The sequence below is a fragment of the Eptesicus fuscus genome, chromosome 1, assembly GCF_027574615.1.
Source record: "Eptesicus fuscus isolate TK198812 chromosome 1, DD_ASM_mEF_20220401, whole genome shotgun sequence".
Classification (NCBI taxonomy): Eukaryota; Metazoa; Chordata; class Mammalia; order Chiroptera; family Vespertilionidae; genus Eptesicus; species Eptesicus fuscus.
Window position 1 is genome coordinate 40,844,145 of NC_072473.1, and position 21,299 is coordinate 40,865,443.

The 21,299-nt window shown below is 43.3% G+C and overlaps 1 protein-coding gene across 1 annotated transcript in view; it reads right to left on the reverse strand.

Moving 5' to 3' along the window:
- Positions 1 to 21,299, reverse strand: part of LOC114229025 (vascular endothelial growth factor receptor kdr-like) — a 677,074-nt gene that overhangs the window by 449,006 nt on the left and 206,769 nt on the right. The window contains exon 4 of the mRNA XM_054714449.1: positions 4,832 to 4,959. Coding sequence (XP_054570424.1) covers positions 4,832 to 4,959 — 128 coding nt within the window. The remainder of the gene's footprint in view (positions 1 to 4,831; positions 4,960 to 21,299) is intronic.

Consider the following 21,299-nt stretch of genomic DNA (forward strand, 5'->3'; position numbering starts at 1 on the left):
CCTGGTCCCTCCTAACTGCCCTCCCATTCAGACCAGCTGCCTTCCCCTGCAGGCCTGGTCCCCCCAACTGCCTTCCCCTGCAGCCCTGGTTACCCACAAATGCCCTCCTCTGCAGGCCAACTGCTCTCCCTTGCCAGCCTGGTTGCCCCTAACTACTCTCCCCTGCAGGCCTGGTCCCCCCCAACAGCCCTCCCCTGTAGGCCCGGTCCCTCCCAACTGCCCTCAGCTGCAGGCCTGGTCCTTCCCAACTGCCCTCCCATTCAAGCCAGCTGCCTTCCCATGCAGGCCAGGTCCCCCCCCCCAATAGCCCTCCCCTGCAAGCCTGGGTCCCCCCCCACTAGCCCTCCCCTGCAGCCCTGGACCCTCCCAACTGCCCTCCCCTATAGTCCTGGTCCCTCCCAACTGCCCTCCCCTGTAGGCCTGGTCCCTCCCAACTGCCCTCCCATGCAGGCCTGGTACCCCCCAAAAGCCCTCCCCTGCAGGCATAGTTGCCCCTAACTGCCCTCCCCTACAGGCATGGTCACCCCTAACTGCCCTCCCCTGCAGGCCTGGTCCCTCCCAACTTCCCTACCCTATAGTCCTTGTCCCTCCCAACTGCCCTCCCCTGCAGGTCTGGTCCCCCCCAACTGCCCTCCCCTGTCGGCTTGGTACCACCCTACTGCCCTCCCCTATAGGCCTGGTCCCTCCCAACTGCCCTCCCCTGCAGGCCTGGTCCCTCCCAACTGCCCTTCCCTGCAGGCCTGGTCCCTCCCAACTGCCCTCCCCTGCAGGCATGGTCGTCCCTAACTGCCCTCCCCTACAGGCATGGTCACCCCTAACTGCCCTCCCCTGCAGGCCTGGTCCCTCCCAACTTCCCTCCCCTATAGTTCTTGTCCCTCCCAACTGCCCTCCCCTGCAGGCCTGGTCCCCCTCAACAGCCATCCCAGGCAGGCTTGGGTCCCCCCCCCCACTAACCCTCCCCTGCAGGCCTGATCCCTCCCAACTGCCCTCCCCTGTAGGCTTGGTCCCTCCCTACTACCCTCCCCTATAGGCCTGGTCCCTCCCAACTGCCCTCCCCTGTAGACCTGGTCCTTCCCAACTGCCCTTCCCTGCAGGCCTGGTCCCTCCAAACTGCCCTCCCCTGCAGGCCTGGGTCCCCCCCATAACCCCTCCTCTGCAGGCCTGATCCCTCCCTACTGCCCTCCCCTGCAGGCCTGGTTACCCACAACTGCCCTCCTCTGCAGGCCAACTGCTCTCCCTTGCCAGCCTGGTTGCCCCTAACTGCTCTCCCCTGCTGGCCTGGTCCCTCCCAACTGCCCTCCCCTGTTGGCCCAGTCACCCCTAACAGCCCTTCCTTGCCAGCGTGGTCACCCCTAACTGCTCTCCCCTGCTGGCCTGGTCGCCTCCAACTGCCCTCCCCTAAAGGCCTGGTCACCCCTAACTGTCCTCCCCTGCAGCCCTGGCCCCTCCCAACTGCCCTCCCCTGCAGGCCTGGTCCCTCCCCAACTGCCCTCCCCTGCAGGCCTGGTTGCCCACAACTGCCCTCCCCTGAAGGCCTTGTCACCCCCAACTGCCCTCCTCTGTAGGCCCAGTCACCCCTAACTGCCCTCCCCTGCAGGCCTGATCCCTCCCAACTGCCCTCCCCTGTAGGACTGGTTCCCCCCAACAGCCCTCCCCTTCAGGCCTGGGTCCCCCCATAACCCCTCCCCTGCAGGCCTGATCCCTCCCAACTGCTATCCGCTGTAGGCCCGGTCCCCCCAACTGCCCTTCCCTGCAGGCCTGGTTATATACAACTGCCCTCCTCTGCAGGCCAACTGCTCTCCCTTGCCAGCCTGGTCACCCCTAAATGGCCTCCCCTGCAGGCCTGGTCCCTCCCAACTGCCCTCCCCTGAAGGCCTTGTCACCCTCAACTGCCCTCCCCTGTAGGCCCAGTCACCCCTAACTGCCCTCCCCTGCAGGCCTGGGTCCCTCCCCAACTGCCCTCCCCTGCAGGCCTGGTTTCCCACAACTGTCCTCCCCTGCAGGCCAACTGTCTTCCCCTGCCAGCCCGATCTCCCCTAACTACCCTCCCCTGCTGGCCCGCTCACCCCTAACTGCCCTCCCCTGCCGGCCCGGTCACCCCCTACTGCCCTCCCTTGCAGGCCTGGTCCCTCCCAACTGCCCTCCCCTACTGGCCTGTTTGCCCACAACTGCCCTCCCCTGCCAGCCATCTTATGGTGGCCATCTTGTGTTCACATAGGGATGCCTATCTTTGATCACATGGGGCAGCCATCTTGTATGTTGGAGTGATGGTCAATTTGCATAGTACCTCTTTATTGGATAAGATAGTTTTAGGTCACTCATTTTGTTGTAATTTTTATGGTAATTTGCTATGAATATATTTTGGCAGTGCTTGGCACAGAGTGAACTTGGTAAATGTGTTGGACTGAAGCAAATTATATTAAATTTGACATCAGAATAAGTTTTGTTTTCCTTCTTCATGAAGTTGGATTTGGTTACTGTTACCATTGGTTAAACTCCCTTAAATGTACTGCTGCCTTGCTTTTAACCAAAGTTCACTTCTGATGAAGCTACACTTTAGGAAAAGGGGCCTTCTTCTCTCTACTCCACCTGTTGAGTGTCACTGAAATCCAGTGATGAGACTTAAGTGCAAGAAAGGGAATTCAAACACATACGTGGGTCCTGTGAGGACAGAGCAGGAAGTAGGAAATACACAGACAAGAAGTCTACTTCCAGTCCTAATTATCATGATTATACAGTACTTTCACCTACATAATTTATTATATTTTACAAGGCATAATCCACATTCAGTCTCCTAACTGCTTAAGGATCATTATCCAACCTGAACTCTAGGTTTCCTCGTTCTTAGTCCAGAACTGTTCTCTTTCTGTGGGCTTAAGGAAACTGGCCTGATTCTAGAGACTAGCTCAAAAGCTATTTACAGTGTGATAAAAAACCCTCATATATCCTCTTCAGGGTCACCTCTTTAATTCACCTCTCAGATCATAGTTGTCAAGTTTCAGGATGAAAGTGGTGTCTAAGGGTTGACATAGGGTCTTTAGCTAACAGCTCTTTTAAGGGCAGCAGTGAGTTGAAATTTTTTTTCAGAATACAATGAGATAATAAAGAAGCTAACCTGAACTGCGAAAAATGTTGGCGATTAGAAAAGGAAATGGAATATTATGGGTTGGTGTCTTTGAAACCCCTTTTAGTAGAAGGGTTATATTTTTGGATACTATGAGATTGCCTACTCTAATTAAAGCAGCTAAGGCTTTAGGAAAAAGCAAATCCCAGGTTTGCCTTGACTCTCATACCCTAACACATCCTCTGGAGGTAAACTGGTTACCTAGCAGGGTTTAATTTTAGAAAAGGATGTTTGAAATCAGACAGCTCAGTCCCTTCCTTACCTAGTGCTTCATTTTAGCAGAGTAAAGATACACAGTGATTTCAAGCTCCACCAGAGGAAGAGGTAAAAGAAGCCTGGTGGGTATGCCAGAACACTCTCCCTGCCACTAGGTAGAGGAAAGATGAGGTGAACAGCCAAGCATATGAATTATACAGCAGACTGCATCCTTCCTGCTCCATCCATCCCCACACACCACTGCTTCTTTCTGGACCAGTCCCATAGACAAGGAGTCATCTTCCTTTTCCCTTTAGAAATAGCCTATAGAATGTCTTAGGGAAGAGTGGGAGCTGGTGGCTTAGTGAAGGGAGAATGACCGTATGGCGCTGAGGACTGCTCCTCTGAGTGTATAATGAACTTTCTAACAACCTTAGGGGCAGGTAAGTCTGGGAAGAGGAGGGTTTATCAATCAGGATAGCGTGGTCTTCAGGGAGTGGCTAATGGAATCCAGAGTCTTCTGTACATTGTTAGAGGTTAAATTCTTCTGCCCATGGGCTTTTGCACTTTCTTATGCCACATCAGTTGTTTTACTAGACATAATTTCCTGGCTGACCCAGCAGTACTGACAGAAGGCATTTGGAAAATGCTAACATTCCCTCTAAGGAAAGAAAGCAAAATGATCTTTGCCTGCTTTTGTGAGAGGTCCACAGCTTTTTCCTAACAAGAAAACGAGAAAGGGCTTGGGTGCAGAGGAACAGTGCATCCAGGAGAGGAGGAGAGGTAGCCTTCTATCGCAAAGAAGGTCACAGGATAATAACTGAAACACTTGACAGGGAATCTGAACACCTGATTTTTACTTTTGACTATGACACTTAATGAAATATACATCATAAGCAAGTTTTTCCTTTTCTCTAAGTCTAAGATCTATTAAATATAAAATGGAAATAATAAACCAGCTCTATCCACTTTACAGAGAGTTAAGTGTGCACTTCAAAAGAAATGATATACATGAACCCTTTTAAAATTTGTAGTAATGTTATGCAACTATGGATTGTGAGAGCTTTGGTGGATGTGAAAGTTATCTACAAGGGACATATGTTACTCCATTCATCACCAAGATTGATTTAACTAATCAAGATAGATGAGTTTGTTTCCCCTTTCTCTATTCTTCTTGAGTATTCCTCTGAAAACTATCCACCATTTTCTCTCTATTTAAGAAAAATAATCTCTCTTGTTCTGCATATGGACAGCATTTACATACAGTCTACATGAGGTCTTACAGTACATCTAAGCATCCATTGTCTCCCCCCCACAGTTTTTATACATTCGTGGTGACACTGGCCCAAGGTAAAATGTCACTATGTCTGCTTCTATATGCTGCTCCAAATAGGCAGACACAACACAGCTGGAGCAAGAAATGAGATTGAAATACTATCCCCTACTCTCTTTATGTTTAATAATCTAGATAACAGCAAGTTCTCTATCTGAGACCCCAATAATGAAACTTACCAACTGAAGCTTGACATTGATATCAGGAGAAGTAACTCGGCATGGCACAACCACCTCTTGGATTCCAGTAAACACGGTGATCACCAGTGGTGTATCATAGTAGGTCTGCACAAATACCTGGTTGTCATCTGCAGTAATGACAAATCAGACCAGGATTGCTATTGTCATCAGGATAAGAGTCCATAGTTTTTATATGACACTTGAAGATCATTATATTTAGTTCTATAATTTTATACAAGAAATTTGGTTCAGAGAAGGAAAAGAACTCAACAAAGGGGTACAGTGAGGACTTGAAGCCAAGTACCCTAACTCTTAGGAAAAAAAATTTTTTACAAGAACCAGGAAAGAACACAAGTTTGTTCATAAAAATTTGTAAGAGAAATCCATTCCATTAATTTTACCTATTGTGTCACATGGTATAAGTCAAATTTCTCATCCACATGGTGATGTCTCTGATAATTATCAAATTTTCTGTAATCTAAAATCCTTATTTCTTTTCCATGTAAACTGTTTAAAACCCTATGGATTCCTTGCACATAATGATTGTCAAAACAATTTAAGCTAAATCCATAGTGATTAATGGATTAGGCATATTACATTCTATATCCAGGATAATTGTTTATTTGAATGCTCTATCCCTATATATGCCAAAAATCAGATCACTGCTGTCCTTTTATAAATGAAAATGCATTTGAATGACTACAAGCAATCTCAAGTTACATCTACTTTGTTTATCTACAGGAGATCTCAGACCCAATCAATAAATTTATGTGGGCACTTGCAGTGTAGGCACTTCTCATATGGTAAATACGCAGAATGTCAATCTGAAAATAGAGAATGCTTATATTGGATTCCAAGATGGATGTAGAATAGCTGGAAGCTCCATCTTTTTTATCCCAACCACGGACTGGACTTGGAGCTAAACTGCAGAGCAATTGGCTTGAAAGACCAGTTGAAGTGTTGTGATCTGAAATATTGAGAACAGAGACCACAGAGGAAAGATAGGAGGAGATATGGAGAGGGTCTGGGAAAGGCTGCCTGAACACAGTTCCATAAGGGAAGGAAGAGAAGCTGAGAGCTGCAACATTCAAGGAACAAGACCTGAGGCAGACCCAGCTTCTGGGTTCAGAAGGCCCTGCCCACCAGACAACTTGGGACTCTACCCTGGCAAGCATTAGACAGGCTACTGAGGGCCAAGCAGGGACAGCAACTGATATTGGCTTGCACCAGAGACCCTCCTGGGTGGCCCAGGACCAGCACACCACATGGCCAGCTTCAGACAAAATCAGAGCCATTATCCAGTGAATTCCACAAGCAGCATATCCAAATAGTGATCACAAGAGGCACTAAAATTTGCTGAGGTGAACTCCACTTTTAAAAAATATTTTCTTTAGTCTTTTTATATTTCACTTTTTAATCTTCTCTTTTTTATTTCATATCTCTTATTTCTCTCTTTACTTTTCTTATTTGTTCTTTTCTTTTTTATTTTTTATTCAATTTTTCCATTTTTATTTTTCTACTAGTGGCCCAGTACACAAAATTTGTGCACATTAAACCGGAGTTAATTAGAGGAAATATTTTAATATTGCTATTTGGCCTTTCTCTATAATAGAAGTGTCCGGCCAGCCCCACCCCCATTGGGCGACACCAAGACCCTGCCAGCCCCATCCCCATCAAGCCTCAGGTCCCCTGGCCCTGGCCCATGCCATGCAGCCTCACCCAGACCCGCAGCACTGTGAAACCCCAGACCCGCCGTGCCATAGAACTCATCAATGCACCTCCTGGTGACTGGTGGTTTGGTCATTATGGATGAAAATAAAGTCTTGCATTTAAACATGCACATTCATTTTTAATGCCTGATTTGTCTACATTCTTTATATTGTGAGATAAATAAGATCTTAAGCCAGATAGCATCATAATGCCAAGTTCTTTATAAAATGACACATACCATTCTCTCCACTCAGTATGCTCCATTTGAATGGATTAAATGTATGTGACTCATGAAAGGCACTGCTGCTTGCTCTTAATAGAGGAAGCATTAGCTCATTACCTAACACCATAAAGTGGTTTAAATGGCATATACTGACTTGAAGAACAGAAGGAAAAATAACAAAAAACAAAAACAAAAAACAATGTTCAATGCTGTGGACTGCAGAATCCTCTCCCTTTCCCTTTTTTTTTTCTGCTTTTCCCATGAACCTATTTGCGCTCTGCCTCAAAATCAACACAGAAGACAAAATCAGATGCTGTAATCTGCATTTTATATTACCATTTGAGTACAAAGAGGTGATTTTCAATATTTACTTTTTTTTTTTCTTAATCAATGCAGTTCAAACTTGCTCCTAACGTTCCAGGAGCCAGGCCAACATGGCTGTGCAGACACACCTTTGTTAGGTGCTGTCAGGCTTCAGGCCTTGGGCAGGGAACATGCCAGGTGTGGGTGTGGCTGGAAACGAATCAGCTCTCCTCTCTACATAGCAGGAGTATTTTTATTATAAAATGCAAAGCAGCAGCCGTTTTCCGTTACCCCCATCCCTAGCCCTCCTTGCCCGGTGAGGGCGCGTAGGAAGGGGCTGTGAGGATATTTACTCTTGGCTCTTTGATTTCTCTTATTTAACTGACCCCAGTGACAGCTGCTTCTCTGAGTGCAACGCAAGCCGCCTCAAGGCTAGCCGCAACTGGAAGGCAAGCGGCAGAGCTGACCAGGGGCTTTGACCAAGCCCAAGCACATGGGTCACAGCAACCTCGGCAGACGGGCTGCTCCTGAAGACTCTAGGCCCCTCCCAGCTCCACACCCCAGCTCCCTGCTCTCCCCCTTTCACCCACAGCTTCCACTGGCGTGGTGTGCACCAAGGCTTGGTGTGCTGATACCAGGGTTGCAGGGTCAAGATGCTCTGCCTCCTCCTGGCACTTTGAGCCATAAGCACAGGCAGGGACCTTTCCACTGGGTGTTGGTCTTTGGTCACTAATGAGGTTTTCTGGACTCTCTAGGCCAGGGACAGCCAGGACCTTTGCTTCTGACTAATGCTGTGCCTGCAACCTGCCTGGGGTACCCCCAGCCCTGGGAAAGTGTGTGCGCATGGCCGGCCTGGGTGAGGGGCTGTGGGGGGATGGGGGGTTGGCTAGCCGCCTCACCCTCAATTGAGATGGGAGAGGCTGATCAGGAGTGGGGCCAGGGGAGGGGCTGGGCAGGGCTGCCATCTTGTGAGGGTGTTATGGCATGAGGGTCAATTTGCATATTACCTCATTATTATATAGGATTCTATATTTTATTTTATTATTACTTTTTTAAATTATAATTTTTTTTCTTTCATATTTTTATTTTTTCTTTTCTCTTATTTCCTTTCACATTCTGTTTCCTTTTTTCTTTTTTTCTTATCTAATTTTTTTATTTTTTCTTTTATTATACATTTTAGCCTCTTTTTTCTTCTCTAATTCTTTTTCTCTGTTCTTGTTTTTGTTGTTGTTGGTGGTGGTGGATTTTTTTTTTTCAGCTTAGTCTTATTTTGTCTTGATTTGTTCTGTCAGCACCAGTAAAACAGTTTACATGACTTGGTTGGAGTTAAGACTTATAGTTAGCCAGGCTGAAGGCCAAGCCCACCCACAAAGAGGACACAAGCAATCAAGATTCAATTATAACCTGAGGGACCACATAATCCACACAAGGGACCTTCCAAGAGCATCCACTCAGGAGATCAAGGAGATTAAACCACTGGGTTCCACAGAACACCCACTATTGTAGACCATCCCAGCAAGACTGTGAGTCATATAAGTTTTTCTAAAACATAGACACAAATAAAAAAAGAAACAGCAAAAATGGGGAAACAAAGAAACAGGCCATAATGAAAGAAGAGGAGGAATCTCCAGAAAAAATAAAAAAGAGCTAAATGAAAGGGAGATAAGCAATTTATCAGAAACAGAATTCAGAAACTAGACCAACAACTTACACCATACACAAGAATAAACTCAAAATGGATAAAATACTTAAATATAAGACGTGAAGCCATAGGCAGAAAAATCTCAGATATCTCTCATAGCAATAAGTTTGCCAATACATCTCCTAGGACAATGGAAACTAAGGAGAGAATAAACAAATGGGACTACATTAAAATTAAAAAAAAAAAAAACACAAAACTGCTGCACTGCAAAAGAAACCATCAAAATAAGAAGAGAGCCCACTACATAGGAGAAAATATTTGCCAATGATACATCCAATAAGGGGTTAATCTCCAATATATACAGGGAAGTCATATAACTCAACAAATGGAAAACAAACAATCCAATTTAAAAATAGGCAAAGAACCTAAATAGACACTTCTTCAAAGTGTACGTACAGAAAGCCAAGAAACATGAAAAAATGCTCAAAGTCACTAATCACTCCAGAGAAGCAGATCAAAATGATAATGAGATATCAGCTCACACCTGTCAGAATGGCTATCATCAACAAATCAACAAACGACAAGTGTTAGTGAGGTTGTGGAGAAAAGAGATGGAACTTTAGCACACTGCTGGTGGGAATTCAGACTGGTGCAGCCACTGTGGAAAACAGTATGGAGTTTCCTCAAAAAAAAAAAAAAAAAATGGAACTGCCATATGACCCAGTGACACCACTTCTAGGAATATATCCTAAGAAACCCGAAACACTCATCAGAAAGAATATATGCACCCCTATTTTCATAGCAGTGAAATTTACAATAGCTAAGATTTGGAAACAGCCCAAGTGCTCATCAGCAGATGAGAAGATAAAAAAGCTGTGGTTGGATAGGAAGATGGCTGCCAATGGGAAGGCAGGCTGCAAGATAGTGTGTGAGTGAGAGAACGAAAGGAGAGAGTGTGGACATAAGGGGAGTGTCTATTTGTGAGTGAGGGACAGCTATATTCCAAGGGACTGTTGGGGACTGCCGGACCGGGCTCCCCTGACCAGGCAGCCTCCACTGCTGCTGAAATCTCTCCCAGAGCGACCGGCTCTGCCACAGAGACCTTGCCATCTTTTTTTTTTTTTTTTTTACCTTGCCATCTTGAAAGGGAAAGTGGATGTGATCAGAAGCCTAGGCTTACCATCAATTGGGAAGAATAAGATGCCTCCTGGGACCCTACAACCACTATACCCAGGGATCAGCAGTGAACCTACAAACACCAGGCCTCAAGCAGTGTGAATACATGGACTCGCATGCGTTCTGCACCTTCTCATGGAAAGGTCAGATTTCACCCAGAGAAAGGTGAGGTATGCAATCCAGGCTGAAGGGAGAAACGCGTGCAGTGGGATCTAGAGGTTCAGAGGAAGTCTGCGCCCCCCAAAATCCACAGATGTTGGGGCCAGCATAGTCTGCAAATGTGGAAGGGGCTCCACAGGGCTGCTGACAGAAGAGAACTCTAGAAATCAACCCATAGCTGGTCTGGGCACAAAAAGGCAGCATGAAGCTTTAACAGTAAACTGGCTGTGCTGTGCCAGGGGAAAAAGACCTGTACAGAGATGTGAGCAGATTTGTGCACAGTGCTGGGACAAACAAGTCATGAGATCGTGTACTTATTCTAGATTTTTTTTTCATCTTTAAATCCTTGCATTTGACTACTAAGCCCAATACATAGGATCACCCAATTAAAAACACTCTCAGACTGCAGGGAAAAGTTGTTTTTGTGGAACCTGGGAATCAGAGAGGGGAGAAACAATGAGAAAGCCAGCTCTGGGGCTGTCCATATCCCCAAACCAGTATTAAGTGCAGCAGGGAAAACATATTATAAATACTGGGTAGAGAGGACTTATGGCCCCATATGTCAATACAGAAACACTGCCACCCAGGGGTTGAATCACAAACTGACTCTTGTGTAAATACAACCACAGGCAGGCTGAGTAACAAAGAAATACTGCCTGCTTGAAAACAAGATTGTGGCGTAATTAGATCTCAAAGTGAAGTATATAAAAAGAGATAAGGAAGGCCACTTCATAATACTAAAGGGATCAATACAAAAATAAAATATAACTCTGGCAAACATATACACACTCAATATAGGAACACCCAAATACATTTAAAAAAAAAAAAACTTCTGGAGGAGATCAATGGAGAGAATAACAGCAATACAGTCATAGTAGGGGACTTTAATACCCCACTAACACCACTGGACAAATCCTCTGAACAAAAAATTAGCAAAGAAATATTAATCCTAAATGATAAACTAGATCAGATGGAATTAATTGACATCTTCAGAACATTTCACCCCAAAGCCATAGAATATACATTCTTCTCAAGTGCACATGGGTCATTTTCAAAGGTAGACAGACCATATGTTGGGACACAGGCAAATTCTCTTCAAATTCAAGAATATAGAAATCATATCAAGCATCTTCTCAGATCACAATGGCATAAAACTAGAAATCAACTACAATAAAAAAATCAAACACCTTGAGGATAAATAGCATGCTAATAAACAATTAATAGATTACCAAAGAGATCACAGAAGAAATAAAAAGCAGCATGGCAACAAATGAAAATGAAAACAGAACAATACAAAATCTATTGGACATAGTGAAAGCTGTCCTGGGAGGGAAGTTCATACTCTATAGGCCTACCTCAAAAAACAAGAAACAATTGGAGTAAATTATCTAACCCTACAACTCAAAGATTTAGAAAGAGAGCAACAAGAAAAGCCCAACAATGAGGTACCACCGCACACCTGTCAGAATGGCCATCATTAACAAATCAACAAATGACAAGTGTTGGAGAGGATGCAGAGAAAAAGGAACCCTCCTTCACTGCTCATGGGAATGCAGACTGGTGCAGCCATTGTGGAAAACAGTATGGCGTTTCCTCAAAATTTTAAAAATGGAACTTCCATTTGACCCAGTAATATCACTTCTAGGAATATATTCTAAGAAAACAGAAACACCAATCAGAAAGTATATATGCACCCCTATGTTCATAGTAACAGAATTAACAATAGCTGAGATTTGAAAACAGCCTAAATTCCCATAAGCAGATGAGTGGATTAGAAAACCATGGTACATCTACACAATGGAATACTATGCTGCTATAAAAAAGAAGGAATGCTTACCATTTGCAACAGCATGGATGGAACTGGAGAGCATTATGTTAAGTGAAATAAGCCAGTCAGTGAAAGAAAAATACCACATGATCTCACTCATTTATGGATAATAAAGAACATTATAACCTGATGAACAAAAAGATAGATACAGCATCAGAGAAGCATCAAACAGACTGTCAAATTACAGCGGGAAGGCTGGGAAGGTCGGTGGGAGGTAAGAGATCAACCGAAAGTCTTGTATGCATGCATATAATCATAACCATTGGATGCAAGACACTGGGGGGTTTGGGGTGAGAACATGTGCTAGAGGGTAGGGGAGGCTGGGAGAAGGTCAATGGGGGGGGGTGAAGGAAACATATATACTACTATTTGTAATACTTTAAACAATTAAAAAAACTATTTGAAAAAAAAAAAAAAAGCTGTGCTTGCCCTGACCGGTTTCACTCAGTGGATAGAGCATAGGCCTACCGACTAAAGGATCCCAGGTTCAATTCCTGTCGGGGGCACATGCCCAGGGTGTGAGCTTGATCCCCAGTGTGGGGTGTGCAGGAGGCAACTGATTAGTGATTCTCTCTCACATTGATGTTTCTATCTCTCGCTCCCTCTCCCTTTCTCTCTGAAATAAAAAAGAGCTGTGGTACATTTACACAATGGAATACTATGCAGCAATAAAAAAGAACTCTTACCATTTGCAATAGCATGGATGTACCTGGAGAGTATTATACTGAGTTAAATAAGCCAGTCAGAGAAAGATACATATCACATGATCTCACTCATATGTGAAATCTAATGAACCAAATAAACTGATGATCAAAAATAGACCCAGAGCCATAGAAGCATGAACAGACTGTTGAACCTCAGAGGGAAGAAGGGGAGGGTGGACGGAAAGAGATAAACCAATGAACTTCTATGCATACATGCATAACCCATGGACACAGACAATGTGGTGGTGATGGCCTGGGGGGGGGGTGGATGGGAGTGGGCTGGAAGGGTTTAATGGGGGGAAAAGGAGGACCTATGTAATACTTACAACAATAAAGATTTTTAAGGAAAAGAGATAGAGCTCAAAGTGATGGTTTTAAGAATGTTCAACAGCATGACAAAGGACATAGAAAACATGAAAAGAACCAGTTGGACATGAAGAATAACATATCTGAAATAAAGCATTTATTTATGGAAGAAATAAATAGGTTAGATGAAACAGAGGGTCGAATTGGCAAATTAGAAGACAGGTAGGAAAAAAACACTCAATCAGAGAAGAAAAAATAATTAAAAACCATGAGGATATTTTAAGGGAACTTTGGAACAACATGAAATATAACAACAACTTTATAAGGGTACCAGAAAAAGAAGAAAGTGAGCAAGGGATAGAGAATCTGTTTGAGAAACAATGACAGAAAACTCTAATCTAGTGAAAAAAAAGTTACCAAGTTCAAGAAGCACTGAGAGTCCCAATAAAGATGAACTAAAGAGATCTATACCGAGACACATCATAATTAAAATGGCAAAGTTTAAACACAAAGAACAACCTTAAATGAATCAAGACACAGATACTCAGTCACTTAAAAAGGAGTTCTCATAAGGCTGTAAGATGATTTCTCAACAGATATACTACAGACCAGAAGGGCATGAAGAACTCAAAGTAAGAAAAGCAAGGATATGAAACCAAGATTACTCAATCCAGTGAGGCTCTCATTTAAAATTGACGGTGAAGTAAAGAGCTTCCCAGATGAAAGAAAAAGGTTAAAGGAGTTCATTACCAGCAAACCAACCTAGGAAGAAATGTCAAAAGGACTGCTAGAAGGAAAAGAAATATATACAGAGAGGAACATAGGCATAAAGAATAAAATGCAATAAATAAGGCCTTATCTATCTATATATAAAAAAGGCTAATATGCAAAGTGTCCCCTCTGGAAGTTGACCTGGAGACTGGGAGTTCAATCGCTCGCTATGATGTGTACTGACCACCAGGAGGCAGCGTGGAATGAAGGAAGGCCCCGATTAGCCCTGATCACCAGCCAGGCCTGGGGACCCTATCCATGCATGAATTTGTGAACCAGGCCTCTAGTCAATAATAACCTAAAATGTAAATAGATTAAATTTTCCAATCAAAAGGCATAAGGTAGTTGAATGCATAAGAAAACATGACCCATGTAATGCTGTCTACAAGAGACCCACTTCAGAACAAAAGACACATAACCTGAAGGTGAAGGGATGGAAAAAAAAAATTCCCTGCAAATGTCAACAACAACAAAAGCTGGGATAGCAATACTTATAACTGACAAACTACACTTCAATACAAAAGCCAAAATAAGAGACAAAGAAGGTCACTACATAATATTACAAGGATCAATCCTACAAGGGGATAAATATATATGCACCCAATATATGAGCACCTAAATATATGTTTAAAAAAACCTCTTGGTGGACTTTAAGGGAGAGATTGAAAGCAATACAGTCATAGTAGGGAACTTTCACACCCAACTGACATCATTGAATAGATCTTCCAGACATAAAAATGAACAAGTAAACTGCAACCTTAAACAACACATTAGATTACATGGATTTAATTGCTATTTACAGGACATTTCTTCCCAAAAGATATGCATTCTTCTCAAGTGCATATGGAACATTCTCAAAGACAGACTACATGTTAGGATACAAAATAAGTCTTAACTAATTCAAGAAGACTGAAATCATATCAAGAATCTTCTCATATCACAAAGACATGAAACTAGAAACCAATTATAACAAAAAAAAACCCTCAAAATATTCAAACACATGCAGGCTAAATAGTATGTTATGAAATAGTTAATGGATTACCAATAAGGTCCAGGAAAAATTAAAATACTTCCTACAAACATGAAAATTAACACACAACATCCCAAAATCTATGGGACTCAGTGAAAGCAGTCCTGAGAGGCAAGTTCATAGAATTAAAAGCTTAGTTCAAGAAACAAGGAAAATCTCAAATAAACTATCTAAACATACACCTAAAAGAACTAGAAAAAATACAATAAAAGGAGCCCAAAAGGAGTAGAAGTAGGAAATAATAAAGGCCAGAGTGGAAATAAATGACATAGAGACTAAAAATCAATACGAAATAGCAACGAAACGAAGAGGAGTTTCCTTAAAAAGGAAAACCTAGATTGACGAACCCTTAGCCAGACTAACAAAGAAACAAAGAGAGAGGACCCAAATAAATAAAATCATAAATGAAAGACACAAAGTAACAACTGACATCACAGAAATACAAAGGATTGTAAGAAAATACTATGGATAACAATATGCCAACCAATCCAACAAACTGGGTGAAATGGACACATTCCTGGAAACATACAATCTTCCAAAACTGAATCAGGAAGAATCAGAAAACCTGAATAGACCATTAACAACTAATGAAATTGAAGCAACAATAAAAAACTTCAAACAAACAAAAGTCCTGGATCAGATGGCTTCACAGATTAATTTTACTAAGCATTCAAAGAAGAATTAACATCTATCTTTCTCAAACTATTCCAAATCCCAAATCATAAAGTAATTCGCAATTTTAGACTGCAGAATGAATTATTCTCTGTATCATGAGTTAGGATTGATATAAAAGACAGGAGAGATGGAAGGCACCCATAAACCTTATCTTTGATTTTTCCAGGAATTTTTCAAATTTGTACAGAATATATCCAGAGTGGTTTTGAAGTAATGGTAGAGACCAAAAGGTTTAGGATGATCAGCCTCACCATACAATACCTTCAACATAAGAGAGGAACTTCTCTTTATCTGATGTGTGTGTGTTTTTCCAGAATTGGATATCAAGATCATTTATTCTCTATCAATAAACCTTTCCAAGATAGTGAGTCATTAAACAATATAGCAAATAAAAACAGATGGTGGAAGGAGAGGGGACAGGAACCATAACCCTTCTGAAGGTTCCATAACTCTTATCAGATCAGATGTTGATCCTGGAACCAGAAGAAGAGAGCTCCCTTCACATCCATTCCAATGGCTAACGAGCTCAACCCCCAAATTAGGGAAAGGCTGTCATAAAGCTTGCTGTTCTCCTAAATGCAACAAGCTAAGAGGGAAAGAATAAAGCTGAATCCAGCATGGCAAAGCCCTTAAGAGGTATGCCTGGCATCTTACAAGAGGTAATGTGAATATAGGGGAAGAGAAGAATAATTACAAGCTTTAGAGAGGAGACCCTCCACCACTTTCTACCTGTGTTCCCTTCGTTATCAGAAAAAAAATCTACTTGCTCATTAATATCAAAAGGAAAAATAGTAATTTACAGTGGAAAAGGCTTGCATAAAAACCTTAACCAATTGATCAAATTTAATATCATCAGTTATAGAATAGACACCACAAGACTCTTAATAAGACATCACTTCTTAACATTTTTTTACAACAAATGCATCAACTGAGTTTAATCATAAGGCAACATCATCAGAAAAAAAACAAATTAAGGGACATTCTATGAAACAACTGGCCTATACTCTTCAAAACTATCAAGGTCATAAAAGACTAGGAAAGACTGAGAAGCTGTCACAAAGATTTGGAATAGTTTGAGAAAGATAGATGTTAATTCTTCTTGTCTATAATTGATTTCTAGTTTCATTTCTTTCACAAAGTGGAAGAAAATAGAGACGTGACAACCAAATCTGATGTGGGTTCCTGGACCAGATAAAGGATATTAACAAGATAATTGGTGAAATTTGAATGGGTATACAAGTAGCATTAAACTTATGTTAATTTACTGATTTTTATAATTTTACTGATTTTTAAAAATGCTAACATTTTGAGAAGCTAGTAAAGAATATATAGATTGAGAGAAAAGATAGCGACCAGCAAGAAGGTAGGGAGGGAGAGTGCGTGAGAGAGTGAGGGAGCGATAGAGGAGTGTGTGTATGTGTGGGGTGTGTGGATGTGTGTGTGTTTGTGTGTGTGTGGATTGTGTGGATGTGTGGGGTGTGTGTGTGTGTGTGTGTGTGTGTGTGTGTGTGTGTGTGTGAGAGAGAGAGAGAGAGAGAGAGAGAGAGAGAGAGAGAGAGAGCTAAGGACAGTTAGATCCTGCAGGTGTTCCAAGGGGCTGCCAAAATGGGCTGTCTTAGATGGCAAAACCCCGCTGTCACCACGGACACTCCGGGATTGGCCAGCGTGGGCACAGACCATGCCATCTTGAAAAACAGAACTGCTTGAGACTAGGATCCTAGCCTCACTACCACCCAATCTGGTCTCAGACGTAAACCGGGACCCTACAGCCACTGGGGACAAAGACCTGTGACCACAGCTGCAGATCCACAGACACCAAGAATCCAGACATCCTGGACACAGATTTCTGTGAGTCACAGAGCCCATCCCTCTCCCCATAGGCTCTCTGCAGCACCATAGGAACTGCTGGTCCTGCCCTGTGCAAGCAGGCCTCCTGCCCACACAGGCGGCTCCAGCTCCGCTGCCTGAATTTGAGCTTAGGCACGCAGACACTGGGAATCTGCTTCCCACAGAGCACACTCTTGTGACCAGATCCTATGCCCACACAGGGTGGAAATGCCACCTGACTTTGATTCTGGGCAAGCGCACACAGAAGTCTGATTTTCACAGTGCAGGAGTAGACCTCCTGCCGACACAGGGTGGCTGTGCAACTCAGTCCCCCCAAACAGACCAGGGATCCTGATTCTCTGTGTGAGAGGCAGAACTGAGCACCAGTGACATGACTCTGTTTCTTATCACATGGGCCTGGGATCCCCAATTCCCAGTGCACACACACTAAGAGCCAGTGACTCCAACTGTCGGCACATGTGTACACAGAGACCCTGATTCTCAGTGCGAGGCCACACCAAGCAACTGAGACTCCGATACTTGATTCTCGGTGTGGGTAAAAGGGGACTCTGACTCATGACATGTGCTAGGGGACTCTGATTTTTGACACATGCCAAGGGGGTCTCTTTATCAGCGCAGCACAGGTGGGGTTACTGATTCTAGGTGCATGCACAAGGCTGCACTAAGCGCTGGTGACTCTGATCCTGGGTGAGTGTGGCTCCCACCAACCCACAGCAGCCACATGTCTTGGTGTCGGAGCTCTTCATTGACACTCGGATGGCATGAAACTCCCACTGCAAATGGCCCAGGCCCCTGCAACTCAGCGTTTGAATTTTCTGGTGATAGTTACAATGGGAAGACAATGAAATAATTCCCAAAGGAAAAAAAAAAAAGAGGAGTCGCCAAGAAAGGAAATAAGTGAAATGGAGGCATGCAACATGACAAAAAATAATTCAGAGTAATGGTTGTACAGTTCATACACTGGATGGATGAGAAAATCAACAACCTATGCAAAAATCAGGAAGAAATAAAAAGTGATATAACTACAATAAAAAACACCATGGAAGGTTTCAACAGTAGAGTAGAAGAAGAGGACTGAATAAGTGAGTTAGAAGATAAGGTAGAGAAGCAAGCCCAATCTGAACAGCAACTGGAGAATAAAATTAAAAAGCAGGAAGAGAGCCACAGGGAGCTTTGGGACAACATGAAACGAAGTAATATATGTATAATAGGGCTGCCAGAAGAACAAGAAGAGCAGCAAGGATTAGAAAATTTATTTGAAGAAATAATGACAGAAAACTTCCCTGATTAGGGGAAGAAAAAAGTTAAACAATTACAGAGAGTCCCAAACAAGATGAATACCAAAGACCCACACCAAGGCATACCATAATTACAATGGCAAATGTTAACGACAATGACAGAATCTTAAAGGCTGCAAGAGAGAGACAGAGAGTCACACACAAAGAATCCCCCATCAGATTATCAAATTATTTCTCAACAGAAACACATCAAGCTAGAAGGGAATGGAAGGAAGTATTCAAAGTGATGCAAAGCAAAGGACTGAGTACAAGAATACTCTATCCAGCAAGAATATCAATCAAAATTGAAGGGGAAATCAGGAGTTTCGCAGACAAAAAAAAGGCTAAGGGAGTTTATCACTACCAAGCCAACAATGCAAGAAATTCTAAAGGGAATGTTGTAAAAAGAAGAAATAGAAAGGGAGGAAGGAACACAGGCATAAAGTACAGAAATGGCTACAAACATTAAACGTAAATGGATTAAATGCTCCAACACTGAGAAAATGCAAAGGAGTGAAATTATGCAGCTGGCCCCTGTGACTCTCCTCTCCTTTTGTATTCTAGGAATCTTTGGATTGAGCCTGGGCTAGACTAGAGGTAGTCCAGAGCTGCACTAAGGCTGGTGAGGAAAGGACACTCCCATCCTGGGTCAAGATGGGCCTTTCTTATCCTTATTGCCTGAGCTATTGTGCTGTAGAAGAGAGGGTGTGGACCAGGGGTTTACAATGACTGGGGGCTTGGGGCCAACAGATAAATTTAGAAGAGGAAAAGGTGTGGAAAAAAGCATACACATGTGACTTCTCTCCAAGATCTTTATCAGAATACAAAGGAAAAGCTAAGAGACATTCAAAGTACAGAAAAACTATTGCTGGGGATGAAAGCTATTTTCATCCTTGTGATTTGAATTTTTCAGGTTTCCTTGTTCTAAAAAGCAGAAGGGGAGATCAGAAGGTGTATAGGAGGAGGTAAGGGAGAACTAACTATATACCATGGGCTGAGGGAAGAGGAGATGCAGCCAAAATTGAGGGCTGATATCACTGACCCCTCATGACCTCAGGATGTATATTCAAAGTAAGCAGCAACTCCATCCACCACCATCCCTCCACTTGGCTTTTTCCATGAGAAGAGCAGAGAGAGCAATACCATCCCCATCTTCTTTTGAGGAGAGAGTGAAGTGCATCTTGGGGCCAAAGAAAGAGTTTTTTACAGAAGACAATGGGACCAAACATGCATTCACTTATACTTTTAGCTTAATTCTTAAAAGGAAGAAAGCTGTTTTGGCCTGAGGTTATAAAGTTGCCCCATCAAATATGGTAGCAATCAGCCACATGTGATTATTGAGCACTTGAAACTTGGCTATTAGGAATGGAGATTTGCTGTAAGTGTATAATACACACAGGATTTCTAAGACTTAGTATGGCAAAAAATATATAGAATATTTCATAAATATTTTATGTTGATTACATGTTGAAATATTTTGCATATATCATTTTAAATATACTAGAGGCCCGGTGCACAAAATTCGTGCACGAAGGGGGGTTGTCCTTCAGCCCAGCCTGTACCCTCTCCAATATGGGACCCCTTGAGGGTTGTCCGACTGCGCAGGATCGGGCCTAAACGGGCAGTCGGACATCTCTCCCACAATACAGGACTGCTGGCTCCCAACTGCTTGCCTGCCTGCCTTCCTTATTGCCCCTAACCACTTCTGCCTGCCAGCCTGATCACCCCCTAACCACTCTGCTGCCAGCCTGTTTGCCCCCAACTTCCCTCCTCTGCCGGCCTGGTCACCCCTAACTGCCCTCTCCTGCAGGGTTGATCACCTTCAACTGCCCTCCCTTGCAGGCTTGGTCCCTCTCAACTGCCCTCCCTTGCAGGCTGGGTGCCTCCCAACTGCCCTCTCCTGCTGGCCATCTTGTGGTGGCCATCTTGTATCCACATGGGGGCAGGATCTTTGACCACATGGGGGCAGCTATATTATGTGTTGCAGTGATGATCAATCTGCATATTACTCTTTTATTAGATAGGATAATTTAAGTTAATTTCACCTATTTCTTTTTTCTTTTTTAACTATAGTTACCAGATATTTTAAAATAACACATATGGCTTACATCATATATTTTTTTGGTCAGTGCTGCCCTAAATACTATAATTTATAACCCAGCCTCCCATGAATGGTTAGAACCACTTCAGGGGAAAGTGTGTGCTATCTCTTTTTGTCCTTCCATACTCCCCCTGTGCTCACCATATACACAATTAATAGATACTAATTCAGCACTTCCAAATATGCCATAGCCCCTCAAGTAGTTGTTCCTCAAGACTTAGGTCTAAGTCAATAAACACTTATAAAACAATTTTCTGTATTGTTTATAGATGCTAAATAGAGCATTAAAAAAGTGACAAAATAATATATTTCTTCATGGATCTTACAGACAGACAAAAACTAAGTAACATATATAGAATGTTAGGTGGTGGGATATGTCAATAAATAAAGCAGGGAAAGTGGGTAGGGACTGTCGTGTTTCAAGTCTAAATATGATGGTGTCTTCTTAGTCACCTAAATAGGCAGTTATATCACAACTAGAGGCCCAGTGCACCAATTTGTGTATGGGTGGGGTCCGGCCAGCCTGCCCTGATCGGGGCAATCGGGCTGGGCTGGCCAGGAGGAGGGGAAGTGGGAGGTTGGCCAGCCAGCACTGCCCTTGATCAAGGTGGGGGGCCAATTGAGGGTGGGGCCAGCTGGGGGTAGGGAATGGGGCAGTTGGCTAGTTGGTCCTGCCCCCAATTTGGGGGGGGGGCAATCGTGGGTATGGCTGGCT